The 21,361-nt window shown below is 43.1% G+C and overlaps 2 protein-coding genes across 12 annotated transcripts in view; one reads left to right on the forward strand and one right to left on the reverse strand.

Annotated features, from left to right (window-relative positions):
• The window catches only part of LOC139749480 (uncharacterized), a 28,183-nt gene extending 14,253 nt beyond the window's left edge, over positions 1-13,930 (forward strand). The window contains exons 1-2 of one of the 2 annotated variants that reach the window (XM_071663389.1): positions 5,021-5,906; positions 11,847-13,930. In XM_071663389.1, the coding sequence (XP_071519490.1) occupies positions 5,742-5,906; positions 11,847-13,499 (1,818 nt within the window). In that variant the 5' untranslated portion in view covers positions 5,021-5,741 and the 3' untranslated portion in view covers positions 13,500-13,930. Of the gene's footprint in view, positions 1-5,020; positions 5,907-11,846 lie in introns of those variants that run through there. The other variant, XR_011712978.1, reaches the window with a different exon arrangement.
• Positions 13,931-14,076: 146 nt separating this feature from the next.
• The window catches only part of Elk (Eag-like K[+] channel), a 487,058-nt gene continuing 479,773 nt past the window's right edge, over positions 14,077-21,361 (reverse strand). For 9 of the 10 annotated variants that reach the window (XM_071663392.1, XM_071663397.1, XM_071663400.1 and 6 more), the window contains 2 exons: positions 20,889-21,108; positions 14,077-20,367 (listed from right to left, as the gene is read on the reverse strand). In XM_071663392.1, coding sequence (XP_071519493.1) covers positions 19,195-20,367; positions 20,889-21,108 — 1,393 coding nt within the window. In that variant the 3' untranslated portion in view covers positions 14,077-19,194. The remainder of the gene's footprint in view (positions 20,368-20,888; positions 21,109-21,361) is intronic. The other variant, XM_071663398.1, reaches the window with a different exon arrangement.

The raw sequence follows: 21,361 nt of genomic DNA on the forward strand, positions 1-21,361 counted from the left end.
CTCTGAGGCGGACAAAGACCTGGCAACACAACTGTAGGACTCTTCGTCCTGGGGGAAATAGGTCAGTGGGGGAAATGGCTCAACGGTGCTCAGAGAAGAAGGCATGTACTTTATGAACAGAGGGTGGTACATGCTCTCTCTCTCTCTCTCTCTCTCTCTCTCTCTTTGAGAAAATCCTGATGTAGTTGTCTGTAGGTGGTGTATTCTCACTCCCCTTCTTTCTTCTCACACTCATCTCTTATCTTCCCAAGAGTGGGAGAGATCCACATTTTCTCCTGTGATATGTTGTGTCTTCAACTGTTGCTTAGGAACGTATATACTCACCCTGGGAGCCTTAGTTCCTTGGTGGGGGAATGAGATGCTGAAGTGCGAGCTCTTACTATTATGGGTCTACAAAGGAGTTTAGGACTTATGAGATTGTGATAGTCAGTTGATGACTGAAGACTGTGCCATGTACCTACGGTTTAACAGATGCTCCACACAAACGAAAGTAGATGTACCTCACAGTGTATGGGAAGTACAAACCATCATCTACAATAACAGTGGAAAGTACAGACTATCACCTACAATGACCTGGTTGGTATAGGAGAGGAGGAGAGTTTGAGTGTGTCCAGGACATTGATACTAAGATAGGGAATACCAATCTATTTTGCAGTAAAGTAATTCGTCTGTGTTTACCAGTTATAATTCTTTCACAAACCCTAATGTGTCTTCCAAGGTTCCGGAAGTGCGTGGTGAACGCAACAAGCCTTTAGCGATCATGGCGGAGAGGGTAATTGGTCGTTCAGTTTAGTCAGTAGTGTAATTATAGCCTGTGGAACGACCACAAGAGAGCCACACTGACGACCTAGGCCTTGAGAGCAGGTCGTTAGTGGCCGGTGAGAGACATGGACGATGGGACTTGCAGTGGGTCGAGACCAGTGCACGGGCCCATAGCGAGAGCTCTGACCTACTTAGCACACGTTGTGTTCGCTTATTTAGATATTATCCGGATAAACCATTTCCTTTTTTTGTTGAGAAATACGATACATTTGGCAACCACGCGATGTTCGGCGAGTTCGAATGTCTGTTGGTTTGTTGGCAACCACGCGATGTTCGGCGAGTTCGAATGTCTGTTGGTTTGACGTGTGACTTCGACGTGTATGCGAACTTGTGCGTGACTGCTAGATGGTGTGGCAGGGAATCTCGTATGTTGGGAGCAATGTTCCACCATGTAACATATGCATGATGTAGGCCTGTGGCCCTCACGCCTTTAGGGTATTCATGATTGTTAATGGGACGTTGACGGCAGCAGCTGCTGTGCTACCATGACATCCTTCACTTGAGGAAGATGATTTTGAGTAATGCTTAATGATGCGAGGTTTAGCTTAGTCAAGTGTCATCGTCTTGTGCAGCTGGTGCTGCCATCACCTATCACCCGTGTTAACCCCTTCAGTATGACGGTACGATCCTTCAGCATGACGGTACGATCCCTCGCATGACGGTACAATCCTTGGGCACAACGGTGCGACCCTTGAGTCCGACGGTAGGATACGACCCTTGAGCACGCTTGTGTAGTTCGTGATATTTGACCTGGTTAGGTCATTATACGTTTATACTCGTTAGTTCTAACAGCTACAGAAACCAAACAAAAAATGGAAAGTTGCCTAGAAGATGAATTAATGTGAATATGTAAATGTTTCAGTAAGATATGTGAATATGTTCATGATTTCCGAGACTGACTTAACCCGAGTTGTAAGACTTACGGAGATTATTTCCCATGCAGGGCGTGGCCTGGCCAGTCTGGCTAGTGGGGACGTCCAGCTGTGGGTGCTGGAGGGAAGGTTTGGCGAGGGAAGATGCTCGGGGCAAGGCAGTGAGGAAACGGAGGAGGAGCGGTGAGAGGCGGAGGGTCGAAATTTGAAGGCCACGTCCTGGATGGTCGATACTGTATTGTATTCCAAAGAACTCGTGAGCCGTAATGATCAGGTTGGCTTAATTTAGGGATATGATATCATTATGTTTACACAGTGGGCCGTATTGGTGTGAATGTTTCCGTTTTACGGTGGTATTCCACTCTGAAATGCTTGAGGGTCAGATCAATAAGCAGGCCGTCGTGTTCTGCCTTCATGATCAAGGGTTGTAGCGTCGTACTCAAGGGTTATTCCTTTTCATAGTTGGGAGTTTCGATGTTTGGTGCCGTTCAGATAGATAGGTCTCGGTTTAACCTCGAAGATATTACGACAAAACTTAAATCATAGCAAAGAGATCGTCCGCCTCTGTCTCGGAAGCATTACACCATTCAGGGTCAAAGGTTGACTCTGGCAGGCCAGCAAGGTGTCACAGTTCAGCCGGGGCTTGTAACCAGTCCGTATGTGGATATCCATTATGTGGGACGATGCTTTCTCTGGCAGCAGAAGGTGACAGTAGATGGCCTGGCCTTTGACCTGACTCTTAAAGGTCTTGCCTTCGCTCACAAGGGCCTGAGCGCATAAACTTTGATTGCCATGGACGCTTGTGCCCGATGATGTAAGGCTTAAGTAGTGTGAGTGACGATTTACAAGGGTTATCACCGGGTCAGTCTCCCTGACGACGATAACCACACAACAAGGACGTTTGTGATGTTCATGCGAAAGTCCTAAAGATATAGTCCTCCACGGAAAGTGGTTCGATGATAATCTAACTCAAGTGTAAGTATGCTTATGCATACTAATATAAGTATAGGCATATTTACATGCATCTCTCTCTCTCTCTCTCTCATTCCTTCCTCACTCGTCCATTGTCTTGCTCAACCTTAACCTACTCGTCCACCTGCTCACCTTAATCCAACCCCAGCTTCCACATACTGCTCGTATACCGCACTAAGCCCATCGCCATCACTCAATCTTAACCTACTTTTTTTTTTTCCACCCTCCTGACACGGCCATGAGTTGGAGCATTTGTTGCTGGTGACATTTCGGTCACTATACTTAAAAAAGGCAAAGCTCTGTGGCAGAGGGTCTGGCCTCGCTCTTGGATTGGTACTTCCTGCCGCATCGATCTCTCGTAACATGAAACTTTTTCTTGATTGACCAATACTCTGATTCTTACTCAACTCTTTGGTTATTCATCTCCTGTGTTTCTTTAATCTTCATCCATGTTGTACACTGACTTGTGTATACGTAAAGTGAAGAAGTAATATTGTATTTCTTCCCATTCTACTGTAGTTTCCTGCCTGTTCCATCCCATTGATAGATACCTTTCCCCTCCCACCCTACCAGTAGTTTACGTGCCTCTCCCACCCCACCCGTAATTATCTGTCCCCTCCCACCCCATCAGTAATGACCTGCCCATCCAATCCCATCAGTAAATACCTGCTCCTCCCACCCCATCAGTAATTACCTGCTCCTCCCACCCCATCAGTAGTTAGACACTTGCCATTCTATCAGAAGCTACCTACCGTTTCCTCCTTGCCATCAGTAGTTACCTGCCCCTTCCATGCCACCAGCAGTTATCCTCTCCTCCCAACCCGTCAGTAGGTACCTTCCTTCACCCACCCTATCAGTAGTTATCTGCCTTATCTACCCTGCCCATCAGTAGTTACCAGCTTCTCCCATCCTGCCCATCAGTAGTCACCGGTCTCTTCCATCCTGCCCATCAATAGTTACCGGCCCCTCCCATCCTGCCCATCAATAGTTACCGGCCCCTCCCATCCTACCCATCAATAGTTACCAGCCTCTACTACCCTGCCCATCAATAGTTACCAACCCCTTCCACCCTGCCCATCAATAGTTCCCAGCCCCTCCCACCCTGCCCATCATCTCCACCATACCACCGTAACTGTAGCGTCACGCACCACCAACACGCTCAACATCTGCACATTCATATACGATTTCTCGTGCGGCCTCATGAGGCGGCGTCGTGGTGTGGAGGTCAGCCTGCTCATTACGTGAAACTTTAGACCCCTGGATCGACGTAGGGCACCGTGGAGGGGAGGTTGGCTTTCGTATTTCGTAAAACCTACTCCCGATGTCGATATAAAGGCACGGGGCAGCGTGGGGCAATTATATGTCTTATTCTGTAAACTGTGTGGACTCGGGTTCGATTTTGTGCACGAGGCACCGTGGTTTGGAGGTCTGCTTTATTCTTCGTAGAACGCGGACCACCCGGGTTCGAATTTGGGCATTGTCTTTGGTAGGAATACGTCATTGTTCAGCTGATGGAAACAGTAAAGTGTCAGTCATTCCACAGGAAACAAAGGTGAACTATGTTATCGTGAGGCTCGTCATGGTTACATCAAGGTTTAACCGACCTTCCGCCATCTGCTTCAACTAATCACTTGATCAGATCCATCACCCGTCTCTGTAACCATCTGGCGTCGTCTACCACCACTGCAATCTGCTTTGATAACCAGCTGTCTATATACGTACTACCACCTGTCTACAGGGGGCTGGTAAGGAGAGGCGAGAGTATCAGCCGAGGTATTCCATGTAGGTGAATGTTGTTGAAGCAAAGTCTCGGGTATGAATGAGTGAAGCTTAATCCAGGCTTATCTCTGTTGCCTCTCGTTGTTGCTAGGAATTTCATCGTTAGCACTTTATCCTTATTGGTTCCTTTATGAAAATATGAATTATAATATTCTTTATTACTATCATTATCATTATTATTATCATTATTGTTTATCATTATTTTTATAATGAATGTATTATCATTATCATAATGAAAGTATGACCTAATGCCACGCTCACACAGATCCTACACGAGATCTGTTTTTAGTGCTCGAGATCCATCTGACCTTCATAGCTTAGCGTCCATCTGGACATAGGTTCACCAGATGTTCACACGATAGACCAGCGTAGTATTGGCTTAGAGCCAGACCAACGCTGACCTTGTTAGGGCGGAGCAACCATGGCCTCTTGGACCACAGCGGGGAGACTGTGGCCTACTATTGGCCAGTTCTTCCACCTGACCTACCGCACACACACACACACACTCACACACACTTCCTTCCTCTCCTCCTGGCGCTCTTCCTTCCTGCCTCTCGGGCTAAACCCCGCGCGACGCTTGAAGTGTTCGGCCACTGTGGTGATCGCCAGCGAGCGGTACGTGGCAGGTTATCCCAGTTGGCTCCAGCGACGGAGTACTTTTATACACGTTTGCTGTGTAGCAGTTTCGAAAGAGAATTCCTTAGCATCGAGCTATGTGCTATATTGTATTACTTCATTAAAACTGTTATACTGTGTTACGTGGTCGTATATCAGATATCAATTTGTCGATTTGTGACAGAACTGGATGTGACTAGTTTGTGATGAGTTGAGCCAGAATGCCACTGGTGAATTTGAACAAACATTACCTCCTACAGTGTTGCGAGGTTCATGTCCGTATTTCTCCAGTATTCTTAGAGTTCTAATCCTTCCTGAGGCTTCAGGAGGTCGCCTGAGAACAGTAGTGTGTCTTGACTGCAGATTCGCGTCAGTTTAGTGGTTGAGTATTGTCTTATTCTGTATAGAAAACAGAATTTTGTAAAATATTCATTTCACATTCAGAAATCCGTTTCAAAATTCAATCTAAATCATTCATAGAAAATTATGAATATATAATCTCGCGGAAGACATGAATTACGGATTTTTAAACTAATTTACATATCTCTAACTTAGATATACATTATATGCAGACCTTCTGTGTGGACATTAAGTACCTTGTGTGAAGGGCAAGATACAAATTGACTTGATCCTTTTTGGAAACGCATTGAGGAGGTGAATGCACATGGGACACTTCTGGCCATGATGATCAAGTGGAAGCTGGTGAGTGTGGTGCCGGTGTTGGCACTGCTCTGGGGGCACTTGATGACTAGCGCCACTGCCACCCCCGTCTGTGACCTGCCCCAGTGCCAGTGCCCTCTCACCTCCGGGGAACCTCAAGTGGTCTGCAGGTGCCTCAGTCATGAGGTAAAGTTATGATCTGGTCTTGTATATTGACCATCAGTGCTTGGTACGAATTTTGTTTTGTTTTATGATGCTTTTTGATACTGCTGTTTCTCGCCTGTTTGACATCTTTTTGTTTAGTATTTTGACCTATATTTTCGTCTATAATTGACACTTTTTGTTTGATTTCAAACCTGTTTTGTTTGACTATTTTGACACTCATGTTTGTTGGCAGATATCATAAAAGATTGTATACTTGTCACTTTTGTTAGTGTTGCTTTGTTTATCAAGACTGGTTATGCTTGAGTATGTTTTCTAAGTGTTATCAAAATGCAAATCCGGATAATAGATGAAACTAGAGAGGACTCTCCTCGAAGACCATTATGCAATTCCAGCAGTCTTCCTGTCAACAGGCAGATGACAGTTACAGAATCGATGACCTTACTGATGAGGTAAATTCTGGGCGAAAGGAAGATATCTGATATCCACAACATGGCACGTGTGTCGCTAATACATCATAAAGGAAGATCTACGCTAATACCACAGCAGTGCAGACCAGCCAGTATGACCTCACTGTGATAAGACTGAAAGAGTGACGTGAGAATACACATGAGAACATACGACCAACGAACATCACGTCAGTGAAGGCGAACGTGGACAAGTGCTAAGGAAAAATCATACACACATTAATCAGCTCACAACTGTAGCATATATGATATTCTAATGCAAGGAAAGACAACGAATACGAGTTTCCTTGACTTAGTTAAGGCATTTGACAAGAGTAAACCACAGAATTCTGCGATAGAAAGTAGCGAAACAAGACAGTGTATGTAAAACAGGAGGATGGATCCAAGAACTTGACAGAAAAAGAAAACTCGAGTATGTAAGGAAACCGCGTGTGGTGAAGATACATCCTCGTGTACCACAAGAACCGGAATTAGCATCAGTATTGTTCATAATGTTGTGATGATATTAGACTTATCTAAGAAGTATAAGAAAATAAAGTTCGGTGGGTGAAATGACCGGAAAAGTAGAATCATAAATGGACAAAGGAAAACATGGTGGAAACTGATAAAGGAAAATAAGAGCAAATAAGGCATATATAATACCCAACAGGGAAGTATAGATAGAAATATGATGAAGCAGCGTCAAAGGTGTGGGAGTCATACCGACGTAAAAGACGTAGGAATCTTAATGAACTGGAGACTTGAATTCAGAGAGTTACATTGATAAGGCAGGATTGTCAGACCATGTGATGATGATATGATGAGAACCTTCACTCCAGGAGACAGACTGATGGCCAAGACAATCCTGAATGCATACGTCAGAAGCTCAGGTGATTATCTCGGCGTCTATACGATCACACCAGCTGAGCCGATGGATGCGGATGATTTAGAAAGAGAATCCAGTAGCACATCTCTAAACAGAACTGAGGGCATGGAACACTTGAACTATCTAGGTTAAAAGAACTACAGCTATGCAGCCTCGAAAGCTACACATGCTAGCAACAGAAAGGGATTAAATGATATCACAAAATGCACAGATATGGGAAGCAATATCTGATAAAGGAAGAGAGACTATCTAGGAATCTACTGACATGCGAGACTTGCTCGGAGTGAAGAGACGAAGTCTTGAATAGGGAACTGGATGACAGGTTAAGAAAAAGTACGGGATCAACTAATTATGATCAAGACTTTGCTATTTCTGTAGAGGAAAACCAAACAAACCAAACCAGAGTCCAGAGGCAAGCAACACACTCTCCGAGCTTTCCATGCCAGCCTTACCTTAAGTAAACCCTCATCGCTGGTACAGATAAGCAGGTAGATAGGATCTCTATATCTGGAAGTTGATGATAATTATATGGTACTAGGTGGTTGCGTGGAGGTAGATGGTGCTTGGTTTGTGTGAAGGCAGGTGGTCGTGTAGAGAGGTAGATGGTGGGTGGTTACATAAAAGTTTGGTGGCGTGTGGTGGTGGAACTAAGTGGACGGATTTTTAAAGGTAATGGCTAAATTCCTTTATAACTGGGGTCCTGACGTGAGAGGTGTATGGCCATTGGTTGTGTCAGGCAAGGTCGACAATCTGCTGCGTATATAACTAGTAACCATCACTACGAGTGGCAGTCCTTCTTAGTAGTCTACAAATCATTTTATGAAACCCTGATGGAATTATTCTAACGTCTCCTTTTTCCCTCTGACATTATCAGTCTGTAAGGAATTCATTGTCATGAAGTAAGTTTGTCTCGTACATCTTATAATATGCGATCCCGGGTTCCATGATGTTGTTGTACACTACAACATCTTTATGAACGTCTGTACACAAAGCTGCGTATCTTACAGTAGCGGTTAGTTGCTGAACGAGTCATCAGCGATACTCTGGAGACAGACCGTAGCCATTCTTCCTGATGATTCGTAGCAAGTATCGTCCTAAGAAATGACATTCACCCAACAAGGATATTGATTCGGTGGATATGTACCCTTAAGTGACCGTTAGGGAAAAATGACAGCATCACCGTTGACTGAGATGGATATACTTTTCATAAAGAAAGAAGGAAAATAAAAGTAATCATGTAAGTTAGTTTTAACATATGATCAACAACTTAGAAAAAAAATAGGTCAGGAATAATTGATGAGGAAGACAGACGCCTCACTTGCGTGTGAAAGCTCAAGGATTCATATATTGCCTGACCAACTGATCGAATCGAATTGTCGACAACAAAAACATGAACGGAATAAGTGGTTAAGCTCTATGATTTGACCTTCAGTAGGATGGAAACCTTGAGGAATTGTAGTACTTAATGCGGAGAGAAGACATGGAGAGAACAAGTGACAAATGACAAATATGATTGGGAATTGTGGAAGTTTTGTGGTACTTTATTTTTCTTCTGTGGTGTGAGGCGTCAAATTGTGGTTTTATCTGCTGGTGGGTTTTGCGTTCCGTCTTCATGCACCGGATGGCATAACTTTTGTTTTTATTTTGTCTCTGGGAGATATTGCGTTGTGTGTGTTCGCTGGTATAGGTGTAGCTTTGTGGTTGTGCTCGCTGGTGTGAGGTGAAGCTTTGTAGTTGTGTTTGCTGGGAGAGGTAGCGCTGTGGCTGTGTTGGCTAGGAGGTGTAGGTCTGTAATTTCGTCTGCCGGTGTGGAATGTAGCGACAATGACCGTCAGGTGAAGGAAGGGAGGAAGTAGTATGATGTAGCCAGAGACGTGAAACTCTCAGCTTGGGGTCATACGACTTGGGGCTGGGTCGTTCCACCAGACCCGGGGTTTGTTCAGCCATCCTCCTCAACCGCAGACGTCTTTGCTTCTCACAAGTACTTGCTGCCTGAAGGAACGTCACTCGCTGTTTGCAGATGAGCCATTACAATTACCGTCTCTCTTGACGCCACCAGGGATCTCCATTTAAATGGACCGACTTAGCAAGTGTGGAACTCTGGTTACGGGTAGGATTTTAGGCAGATAAACAACATTAGTAAAGCATGCGGTGTTTGTGACCAAATGTGTAAACTGAAGATCATGTTTTCCGTTATTCAGTTCTCACAAAAAATGGATAAATACGTTAGTAGAGCTTACTGTCAGTGGTCTGAAATACTTTCTTGATCAGTATCGCACCACATGTTCAAAACGAATTTGTTTTCGGAAAGTGGAACAAAAGTAAGTTTGCTTTTGAAATAGGAAGTGTGTGAAGAGAATGTACCCTCGATGCATCTCGACAAATATCAGGGGCAAGTTGGGCTGCGTGTGTGTAGTAGTTGACAGATGTCAAGTCTGGTCCTATCATGATATTATGTGTGACTCCTCACCTTCACTGGTCCTATCATGATATTATGTGTGACTCCTCACCTTCACTGGTCCTATCATGATATTATGTGTGACTCCTCACCTTCACTAGTCCTGTCATGATATTATGTGTGACTCCTCACCTTCACTGGTCCTATCACGATATTAAGGTGGCTTTTCACCTTCACTGGTTCAATCATGATAGCATGTGCGGCTCCTCACCTTCACTGATCCTATCATGATACTGTGTGTGACTCCTCACCTTCACTGATCCTATCATGATACTGTGTGTGACTCCTCACCTTCACTGGTCCTATTTGGGTTTTCATTGTCAGCCTTATTCATCACGCTCTTGTCCCTTCCTTCTAGGTAGCTTTTGTGTTCTTCCCTCATAAGTCAGCTGGTCTAATGTGAATCAGTTGCTTGATCCCGTTTTGAATATTGTTACTTATTACTGTAGTGTTGCTGTTCCCACCTATGATCTGGCTGCCCTGGTCTTGCTCTTATTCCCATTATGGTTTTGCTGTATCTGGCAGCCATGTTGTGTGTGTGTGTGTGGGGGGGGGGGGGGGGGGCTGATGCCACTGCAGGATCCCCCTGTGGTATCTGGCTCCACGTCCTGGTGTGGTGGAGACTCTGGAGGACCTACCCTGATGTGTGGCCTCTCACCACTCAACGTTATCCTCAGCTTCGGCCCCCACAGTGTCCTGCTTGCTTCTCCACACGTTGATTCAGACATTCCCCGAGTGGTTGGCAGTCTTATACATAGTTCCTGGAGGGTAGTGGACGTTCCAGTTGTATATTAGTCTTTTCTTTCCAGTCGGGTGCCTCTTGTGGTGGCTGCGAGCCAGGTTAATCAATCTATTTAGGGGAGCAATAAGACATATAGAAAAGAGCAACCAAGGACTGTACTATCTCGTTTATCAGTCTTTCATTGTCGTCTGAAATGAAATACTGTGTTTGTAATATCATTATCCATAAGTACCTCATGGTTGAGGCATATATCAATTTTTCCAGAAATCGACTCTAAACACTCACAAGAAGTACATTAAAAGATGTTATTTTCTGACCCGAATTATTCCCAGTTACGACCCTCCTTACAGACTGATAAGTTTGGGTTTCGTGCTAATCGCTGTACATGATAGACCAGTATCACAGAGACGTGTGTTGCACAGCGCACACCATGATTATACCTTGGCTAACTTCTTGAGCATGACGATACGATCCATAATTATGACGGTCAGTCCCTTGGGTATGGTGGCCTGCCCTTTGACCTGACCCTTAAGAGTCAGGTCAGAGGTTATGTCATCATGTTCTGTGCTTTACAATTAGATCAAGATATGTTTCAAAGATACGTAGGTTTAGCTGTATAGTAATTTCTTTTTAAGAATATCAAGTCCAGCCATATTATGGGGTATACCATCATGTTGAAGGGTCGAACCATCGTGCTCGAGTATGCATTATCTAGTGAGGATAGCGTATCACTCATCATTTCGAGTTTGTGACACTAGATGGATACTTGATGATATGGCTAGATCAGTCAGAAATCCGTAAAACTCTTTGCTTTGCCTTACATTTAAACCAACGTATCTTTAAAACATACATTGACTTAGATATGATATACACTGATTTACCCTTATTTATTTGCATGAATACCTTATTAATTGATAAGTACATGTAGATCAAGTGATTGTTATTTACCTCATGAGTTAAGCATGAAATGCAACATAAGTATCAGAACTGATTCAACCTAGAAAAGACTATAGTAAAATAACAGAATTTTCTCTATACAAAGTGGGTGTGTGAACATGGATTTTGTGAAGAATTTCCTTTTGTAAAAGAAGGAAGAGAGTGAGTACATACCACGTTATCACGACAAATGGTGTAATTTGTAACATTCCTGTTAGCTCCCATGTACGCACATATAGACATATTGTCCTTATGGGAGACGTAGTGTATATTGAAAGCTTCAAAGCATATGAAGAATGTTCAGTTTAGAGCAGTACACACTGCAGCACCGCAATATTCAGTTGACACATTATCCGACTCTTTGTATAGACCATGTGATAGGCTAGTTTGTTACTGGAACAGTTGTGATATTCACTGATGGCATTAATCATAGGTACAGTAATCACCTTTTCTACAAAGCATCATGTACCACTCATCGTCTTTTTCTTTTCAACAGAAGCTGAACGTCAGTTCCTCGGATCTGCCAGCCAATGCTTCTAGCCTGGCTGTGGAGGGATGTTCCGTACTGGACATCTCGGGTTCATTATCCTCGCTACCCCTGCGTTCCCTCACCATCAAGGGGGTCAAGGACCTCAAGATAGCCAGCCGAGGCTTACTGCATGGCCTCCTCCACCTATCGACTGTAGCCGTAGAAGACACAAAGATCCCTGCAATACCCAGCTTCACCTTCAGTGACCTGGAGAATATTTTCAGCATCACCTTCAAGAATGTTGAGATAGGGACGATCCTCAGCGAAGCTTTCTCTGATCTGAGACATCTTGGATCCCTGAAGTTCAATAACTGTACCGTTGGTGATATCGAACGCAACGCCTTTGGCAGGGGGAAGAACAGAATAGCTAACTTCCTCCTTGAGGAATCTGAAGTCGAGACAGTTCACGACAGTGGGATTTGGTTAGATGATGCTGACGTCTTGCACATCGACAAGTCCCGCATCAAGAGGGTCGTGAAGAATGCCATAAAGCTCAATAAGGTCTTCTATTTCTACCTGACAAGGAGCAGCGTTGAGAACTATGAGCCAGGAGGCATCAGCGGGAGCTTCTTCACTGGCGTCATGATCGACAACAACAACCTCAACCCAGTGGCTGTGGGCACTCGGGAGCCACGCCCTCTGGTGGATCTGCACCAGTCGAATGTTCGAGGGAGTGCCATTGCACCTTTCTTTCACTTCACCAGTAATGTTATCACACGAGTTGCTCCCGGGCATGCCTTCTTCATCACTAACCCAACTATAAACGTAGCAGTACCAAACAATGTATTGGGCGAGTGCTCATGCACGGAGTACAGAAGTTTCCTTCATTCGCTGAGAATAATCCTGGACATTTATACGCTAAACGCACATCAAGCCATGATAAACCACGGTGCCTGTCAGGTTGATAAGCACATCTATAGTATTGGCTGCCCTAATCTGGTCCTACCCTTGTCTGCCGGTGTTTGGCCAGTGGTTGTAAGGCCTCCTTCAAAAGATGCGCCTTCTCGGTCCACAACAAAACCTGGTGTGCAGGCAGCCGAAACCCGAACAGACGGAAGAAGCGCCACTACAGCAAAACCTCAGACTCGGAAGACGACGCAAAGACAGCTTTCGCTTCGACCAACACCACGTGTACCAACCACAACGACAGTAAACCCTCCAACCAACGAACAAGTTACCACAGTCACCCCAGCAAAGGAGAATGGAAAACTCCAGATCAAACCATTTGCAATCGACAGAATCAAGACTTCCAAGAATATTACGGGAAGACCTTTCCACAACGGGAAACCTAAGGCCACATCCGTCATCCCCACCTCTGACCAGAGCCAAGACCCCTCTGAGGCGTCAGTCTTCCCACCTTCAGTAAGGCAACCAGAAGAACAAGACAAACCAGTGACTAAGGACCTCCTTGTGCAAAGTCTGGCGAAGGACCTGAACAGTCTTGATCCGCAGACTATCTGGAATGAGATCTACGGAGGTGTGTTTGCTCTCAGGCTTCGGAAGCCCCTCCCAGACACTTTCCCGAAATCCCGACTGACTGTTAAGTTCAAAAAAGCAATGAAGCCTCTTCAGTGGCGAAGGTTGCAAGGAGGAAGGTTAGCAGTCATCACACCACGATAAGAAATAATCATACGAAAAAGTACAGGACCGTAGTGTTTTGATAGTGCAAACTTAACCAGTATATGGTGTAATTTATTTATGTACCATTATATATTATGAGGAAAATGAAATACGGTAAGTTCCCAAGTGAACTGACTCTTCTGAGAACCATGTTTCAGAGTTTTATCCGATTGGATGATCATGCTAGTGAGGCATAGATTGGAGTGAAGAGGACACATTCTATGTACAAGATAGTAAGGAACTCTTTTCATTCTCTAAAACTGATGCTTGTGGTATGGAGAATAAACGTCATGTGTGTGGTATTTGTTACACAATATGGCTGGGGTTCCGTTGGGTAGAAGTGGTTGGCCATTCATAGTTTGTCGAGGTTAAGAGGGTGACATTGGATTTCTCTGGATCTGCCCTTTGGAATATATATATATATATATATATATATATATATATATATATATATAATGTATATGTATATATATATATTATATATATATATATATATATATATATATATATATATATATATATATTATATATATATATAAAGTTTATATAAAAATACATATGGCAAGAAAAATTCATGTAACGTTTTGAATCATATCATTAAAAGTCACACTTGTATACCCACAAAATCACAAAAATAACAATAAAATATACATATTGGACTTCATGTATTCTGAGTTTCTAACAGCACAAGAATTGCTGTTACTTAAGAGTTTCTTACATATGGAATATATTCATTATAAACTTGTTATATACATATAATAATATAGGTGATTTAATTAACTTAAATCTATTAGTCATAGAGGTAGGTGGCCTATAGTTAATGTACAGCATTTTAGTTTCTGATAAAAATATGTAATATATGCTCCAATTACTTTGAAACGGGTTTTTAGGTAAAATGCATCTTTACAGTATTAAACAATGTACAATATACATAATATAATGGCTGTATTTAGTCATATTCATACTATATATGTGAGGGTTTTCCAAAAATTCTATATTAGGCCAAAACTAAGCTTGGAAAAAGGTGGTGCTTTCGTAAGCATAAAACAATCGAAGCAAAACAGGAATCACGTAATTATTTTATAAGCCAAGACTTTGTTTTTCTTTTCGCTGATGTTTAAGCATGATCAAAAGCTCGTGCTGCTACAGGAATGATAAGAACAGGGTTACGTTTATTTCATTCCTGTTCATTGAAGGTAAGGAAATTGAGTACAAGTATCCAGCAGGAGACTGAAGTAATGAAACAGTTTTGATCGTGGCTGATGCTTGAGGCAATATGTGTCATTCATACAAAATTACGAGAAATGTAAGATTTGAAGTATGAAAAACCATTTCTTTACCATAGGCATGATCCTATGGGCCTCTGGAAGCATGTGCTCTGTGGTAAGGTTCAAACACTAACTTTCTCCGGAATAAAGTGTAACCAGGAGGATTTACCTTCTGTATCCATCATAGGATACATAAGACGTTTGCTTATGCTCTTCCATGCAAACCCAAAGCACGTGCAGTAACCAGCTGGAGGCCAGCGCCGTTCCGGCACGGTGATGAGGCGGCAGTAACCTTAAAGGCAAACTCATCACTTGCTAAACACTGGAATCTGGATCTCGGCTCTGTTGCTATCAGGTGATGGTGTCCTAAAAGACAGGAAGAGAGATGGGTTATCATAGAACAATGGCTTTCCACACTTCAGTACCCACACTGGCCACCTAAGGGCAGAGCCTTATTCCATCTGAGGGCGTGACTATATGACGAAAAGAAAATACCAAGGAAATACCACTTACAGATGAAAGAGCCTTAGGAGAGAACCTTGCCCATACCAACAACTTGGTCATTCCTCCGAAGTGTACTTTAAGAATGAAGACTGTAAAGAGAACGAGATAGATCACATCTGAAAAGAGGTATCATGCAACGGAGGTGTTTTCGAGAACCAAAAACCTCCTTGATGATTTCAACAATGAGACATTCCCACAGGTAATCAAAAACAGAAGCTACTTATATGGAATCATGAGCTCAAGTAGATGGCACTGACTGTGATAAAGAAGTTTTAGCCTCTGGAACTAGAACCGATAAAGGCTCATGGATCCTGTATAAACCAAAAAAGTTCTACGTGATTTCCGTCAAAGTTCAAAGAAGTTAGCTTTCACGAGGAAAATTTGGGTTTGAAAAAAAAGACAAGTCTCTGCCTGTAGAAGATCAAGACCACCCTCAGTAGATTCTTGATCTAAACACTGGTTAGATGTACCCAGGTCTTCCTGCTAATTCCTGAGCTAGAAGGAACCGATTTCAAAAGATCAATAGCCTTCAGAATCTTCATCTAGCTTAAAAGAAGGTAAAGGATTCGTCTTAAGGAGGAACTTAATCATCTACAGTATTTCAAACGTGGTGAGAAAAATACAGAAGAAAGAAAACCACACAAAGAAAGGCTCTGACAAAGTGCTACTCTATTATGTTTGAATAACTGCCTCTAATTTTCTCCGTGAAATACTATGAGAACTCAAAATTGACTATCCACCGGCAGTCCTCAGATGTTATCAGAAAAGTCTAGAATAACACCAAAGGGCTGTGATGTCTGTGACTGGAAGGCAGAATAAAGAAGGAAAAGATCATGTCAAATATTTAGGTTTAAGATAGAATTGAGGAGGAAAAGATCATATTTTAGGTAATCAAATATTCTGCCATACATCTGAGAGATACCAAACATGGAGATTCCAAGATAGAAGGTTTTGAAGATAAATTTCTCAAATAAAAAGGCGTTCGAAAAACTCTAGAAATTTTCGCAAGAAGAAAAATACAATACCCTTAGTATTCAGCGCGATGAATGTTCAGTCCACTTCGAAGTTACCTGCCTTTTATCGCCACAATCTGAGGGAAAAAAAACGGCATTCTTCAGAATCTTTATCAGGGGATAAAAGAGAGTCATCTAGATACGTGGGATTAAGGTCATGGCGTCGATGGGTGATATAAATTACTAATGAGGCAGTGAGCCTGCATGCTAGGGGCTTGTACTTAAATGTGGAGTCGATTCCACTGTCACTTTTAACTGGATTATCCATGACTTTGACGGTACATCTGCTCAGTATTTACAGATTCCATACTGGAAAGACTCTCGAGAAACCAGAGTCTTTGAGGACACTAAGACTATGACATTATTGGAAACGTGGAACACCTATGGCATTGTACATGGTCAACTCTGTTCTCCAGCGAGAGGCAACCTCACCCAGAGTCTTGGCAAATCTGTTCAAGCATACAACAAGTCCAGGAAGGCTCTTGAAGCCTAGAAATGTGCAGGATTTCCTTGTTGGTCCACCAAAACAGACCTCTGCGTCTCTGTCAAATACAGGTAAGAAGGTGAGGATAAAAGAATGCTATTTTGTCTCAACCAGCAATGTCAGTAAATCACTGTGCTGGAATTCCTACTTAATCACCTGACTTTGAAAAAAAGACATCACTAATCAAACTAGAATGCCTACAGTTGCTTCTCTACAAGGCAAATCTTTATCGTCTTTTAATCAAACTCATCAGAAATAACCAACTGATCCTAAGTCATGCTAGTACCTGTTTTGGAGACAACACACACACATTTCAAAAAGTTGAAGACTTTTTCTTCGAAGGAACAACGACAAAACGAATCACGAAAAGATTTTAGATTCTCTGTAGACTCCGAAATGAACAGCAGATCAACAAGATACTTCAACGTCAACACTATAATCACGTTAATGTCTTTAAAATGATTATATATATCCATCTGGAAAAGACCAGTCTGATAAAACCTAACCTGACAATCATCATCGTGTAGAACTGAAACAGAAAATATGCTGCATCTCGAGAAGGGAAAAACCTCATCATAAGCTGCACCAGTATGTGCAACAAGTCACTCCTATCATTCGTTATTTTCAAGAGGACTGTGGACACTTTCTGAACTCAATAGAACCTATATCCATACGACTCACAATCCAAGAATAATCAAAGCCGAGAATAGAAGAAGCTAAAGTTGCGATCGGGTCTCAACGGATCTCCTAAGTTTTAACTAGAATTTATAAGAAGATTCCACAGTTTCTTGACTTTGGTTGCACCTCACGCTATACCAAACAGAATCTAAGAATTTGTTTTAGACAAATGTAAAATACAGACTGAAATGACCGTCGAGTTTAGTGAGAAGAGGCAGTTATTCTTCTAACTCATTTACGGACACGTACCTAAATAAAAACAAGAATTATAGTTCTATTTGAATCGATCGAAACTTCTGTTAATACGATCCGAGGCAGCTAACCCAAGCATCAGTTGTACTTGACCACCAGCGTGAAGAAGGATTGTACACATAAAGGCAAACAAAACTCTGCAGAAAAGTTACTTTAAGGCTGACTTCACCAAGTACCTGATACACACAGGCACCAGCCTTCGACAGAATCACTGTGATGTGCACAGTCAAATCTCCGTTAAAGGTTCTGTTACGAAACACTTAAGAGGAACTACAAGGATTGCACCTGGGTAGACAGAAGTAACTTTGATTCGGTTCAACCAAGTGTTTTATCGATACACAAGTAAGGAAGACGGGAGTCTTAGGCCTCAGGATGTCTTCACCTGCCTAACCAATGACACTTACGTGGTGATCTCGCCAACAATGTTGAGCCAGACAATGGCAACTGAAACAACTGAAGAGACCAGAGGGAGCCATCTATTGGACTGTCATCTGGTTGAACAAGAATCCTAACATTACGACACTTTCCATCTCGTCCCCATGTAAGCATAATACCTATGTGGTGTAGGGTCCTCATAGCCCGGTTCCGTACACACAGCACCAATGCTAATAAGATTCCAGCACCGAAAGGAAAATAAATTTAGCAAAAGACACGCCTATTTTACCCAAAATTCCGGAAATAAACAGATGGCAAATACTTTAAAATTCACCAACTAACTCTGGACATAAATCTAAAGACTGCTGCTTCAGTATGGTAATTCTCTAACCTAATTGAGCAAGTGCAGAAACATACTTTACTGAGCATTACAAAAATGGAAAAAATTCCTAACGTGAAATCCAAACGAATGAAAATGATACAAATCCAATTTCTATAAAATCCATCAGTTAGCGTCACAATCTAGGGCAACAGTACCGAGGTCTGCAGACTCCAGCATTGAGCAGGTGTGGGAATGGCTGGGTGTTGCCTGCCAGCATGTAGCCACCTCACGACTGTGTCAGGACGTCACAGAGTTGAGCGGGTTACTGCGTGATCGCTGGGTCGCTGTGGAGAAGCATAGGCCATACTCATCATGGTGGTGAAGGAAGGCGTGAGTTCTCGCGGATACACCTTGATTTTTGTAGGAGGAAGCTGTTTTGAGCCCTCAGTCAGCAAAGCGGTTCTCAGATGCTCACACAACACACTTGTACCTATGGTCAGAGAATGTTACTGCTAAGAACGGTTTTCAATATTCATACATACATTCCACTCAGGAACATTTGAATCACATAACATTACACTAAGGTTCATGTACAGCTATATGGCCATGCTTATTACTGATAGCTAAAACTTGGTGCGTCAACTGTATAAGATTCCAAGATAAACAGCCAAAATGTTCTCATGTAATCTTCCGTCCGCATATTAATCCCTAAAGAACAATATTAACTAATTTAGACCTACCATTCTTAGTTTGTACTGGCGACTCAGCAAAACTTTTAATATTGTAAATTATTCAATAGCTAAAAGTCTGTGATGCAAGTCGATTTCTTATTATTTTGTGTTTTTGTTGTTACGTTAGGTAGCAAACGTGATTCATGCACCTCTGAGGAATTCGCTTCTGTCGCTCTGTTGAGACTGGGCAAATGGGTGTTCACAGTGATAGACGTGTTGGTAGGATTGGGCAAGTACCTGAACGAGGCGACAGGCATGGATGTACTTCGCGTCATTGTATGGTTAACTTCTGAGAAACAAATGAGATCTGCTTGTGGACAGTCAGAAGAACAACCATACTGAACTAAAGTCTTATCTGGATTTGTCGTGGTATTCTGGACCTGACAGTGCACCAGGAAGGGTGGGTTACCCCCCTGTGGGCCGGCCTGTTGAGTCTGAGTTTTGAAATTGACGGAGAGAATGTCCTTCAGGCTCCCAGTGCTCCGTGAGACTGACATGACTGTTCTGTTTAACTGTGGGACAGGATTCCAGTTTTGAAGATTGGTCAGTTGGTAGGTTTCTATGGACATGCCAGGAGCTTTGCTGTTATTGTTGTTGTTGTTTCTCGTGTCCCGCGTGAGAGATGGAGCGGCTTGTATGGTGATGGCGGGGTTGTCACTGTGGGCAGGGGGCGGCTCCGGAGGCTGCTTGGCCAAGAGAGGATCCTCTTGATCAGGTGTAGACGCTGGACTCCCCGAACAGCTGTTACTGTTGCTGTCTGGGATGGTGATGCGTGTGTGCACCTCGCTGGCTTGTGACGATGAAGACGTGGTAGGTAGCACGGCTGGGACGCTGTTCGAGGGTGTATCTGGGGAAGGACTAGTCACTTCTTGGATGCCTAGGAGCTGAAGGACTCTGGATCGATGGGCTAAGACAAATGCTTCTAAGACTGCCACGGGGACATCTATAGGAAGGTCCGTCTGGGTTGACACGTTACGACAACGGTGTCGTGATGACGGGGAAGCTCTAGGCTCCCGACAAGTAACAAATACACTCGGGGATGATCTACATAGGGGTGTTAAAAGGTTTTCTTGCATGTAGTTGCTGGTAACGCCACCCGGAACGCCACAGCCGCCAGTGACGCGCCCGCCTTCGTTACTTGCGACAGTGAAACAACTGCCAGCGTCGTCGCCCCCTCCCTCATTGTCCGCACCGCCGATGTTGTGACTGATTGACTGAAGCAACTGCAATGCCGAGCGAACCTGGGGACGATGGAAGTTGTGGAGAGGTTCAGCAAGGAATAGATTATATTACATGCTTTCATAGTTTACATGCTTTCATAAAATAACATAGTTATTCACTTCACTTGATCGCTACTGTGTAGTTTGGCTAAGTAAGTGAAGTTTGATGATTGTGACTTTGACTGCTCTGTACTTTAAATCTTATCCCTATGTATTCACAGGAACAAATGTTATTACCATGATCAGCAGTAAAAAGTCTACACTCATAAAGTCAGCTGGTTTGTGCTGAAGGCTGGGATTATGTTTGAAGGACGCGTGTGGATTCACTCTTTGATAAATGGCTTTATCGCACAACTCTCTCATTTCCTCGCATAAACTGTTTTTGTCCTGTGTTAGGAAGCGCTCTGCAGCATATGATACTAACTGCCATATGCTGATCATCTTTGTGCACTACACCTCATTAGTCTCTCATGATTAAATGAAAATGCACGGGACACATCTCTTGTGTTAGACCAGTAACAGAAAAAATGCTTGGCACTCACCTCTTGTGTTAGACCACTAACATCAGAATGGAGGGTGTTGACCTGCGTGTCTAGTTTCTCCAGCTGGACCTTGGCTTGGTCATCACATCTGAGTTCGTCATTAGAGCGGTGGTGAAGACGGGTTGGTGAGAGGGTCTTGAGAGCCCCTCTCACGGGAGTTCCTCCACTCCGTTCACGACTCCTGTGGCCCCATCGAGGACTCCCAATCTCTTCCTCATTTCTGATGTGAAGGAGAATTTATCAACTCAGTCACTATCTTATGAAGAGCATATTTATGAGGGTTAAACTATATAAGGCAAATCTGACAGATTTTAAGGAAGTACATGGATGAAGAGAGCTTAATAGTTATAAGAGAAAATGAAAAACAAATATTTTTGAATATTTTACATAAACTTTATAGAAAATTTCTAGCTGACGGCAACCTAAACAATGGAATATGAGAATGAAAGTGGCACGTAGAAATAAAAATGGAA

Source organism: Panulirus ornatus, chromosome 7 (assembly GCF_036320965.1).
Source record: "Panulirus ornatus isolate Po-2019 chromosome 7, ASM3632096v1, whole genome shotgun sequence".
Taxonomy (NCBI): Eukaryota; Metazoa; Arthropoda; class Malacostraca; order Decapoda; family Palinuridae; genus Panulirus; species Panulirus ornatus.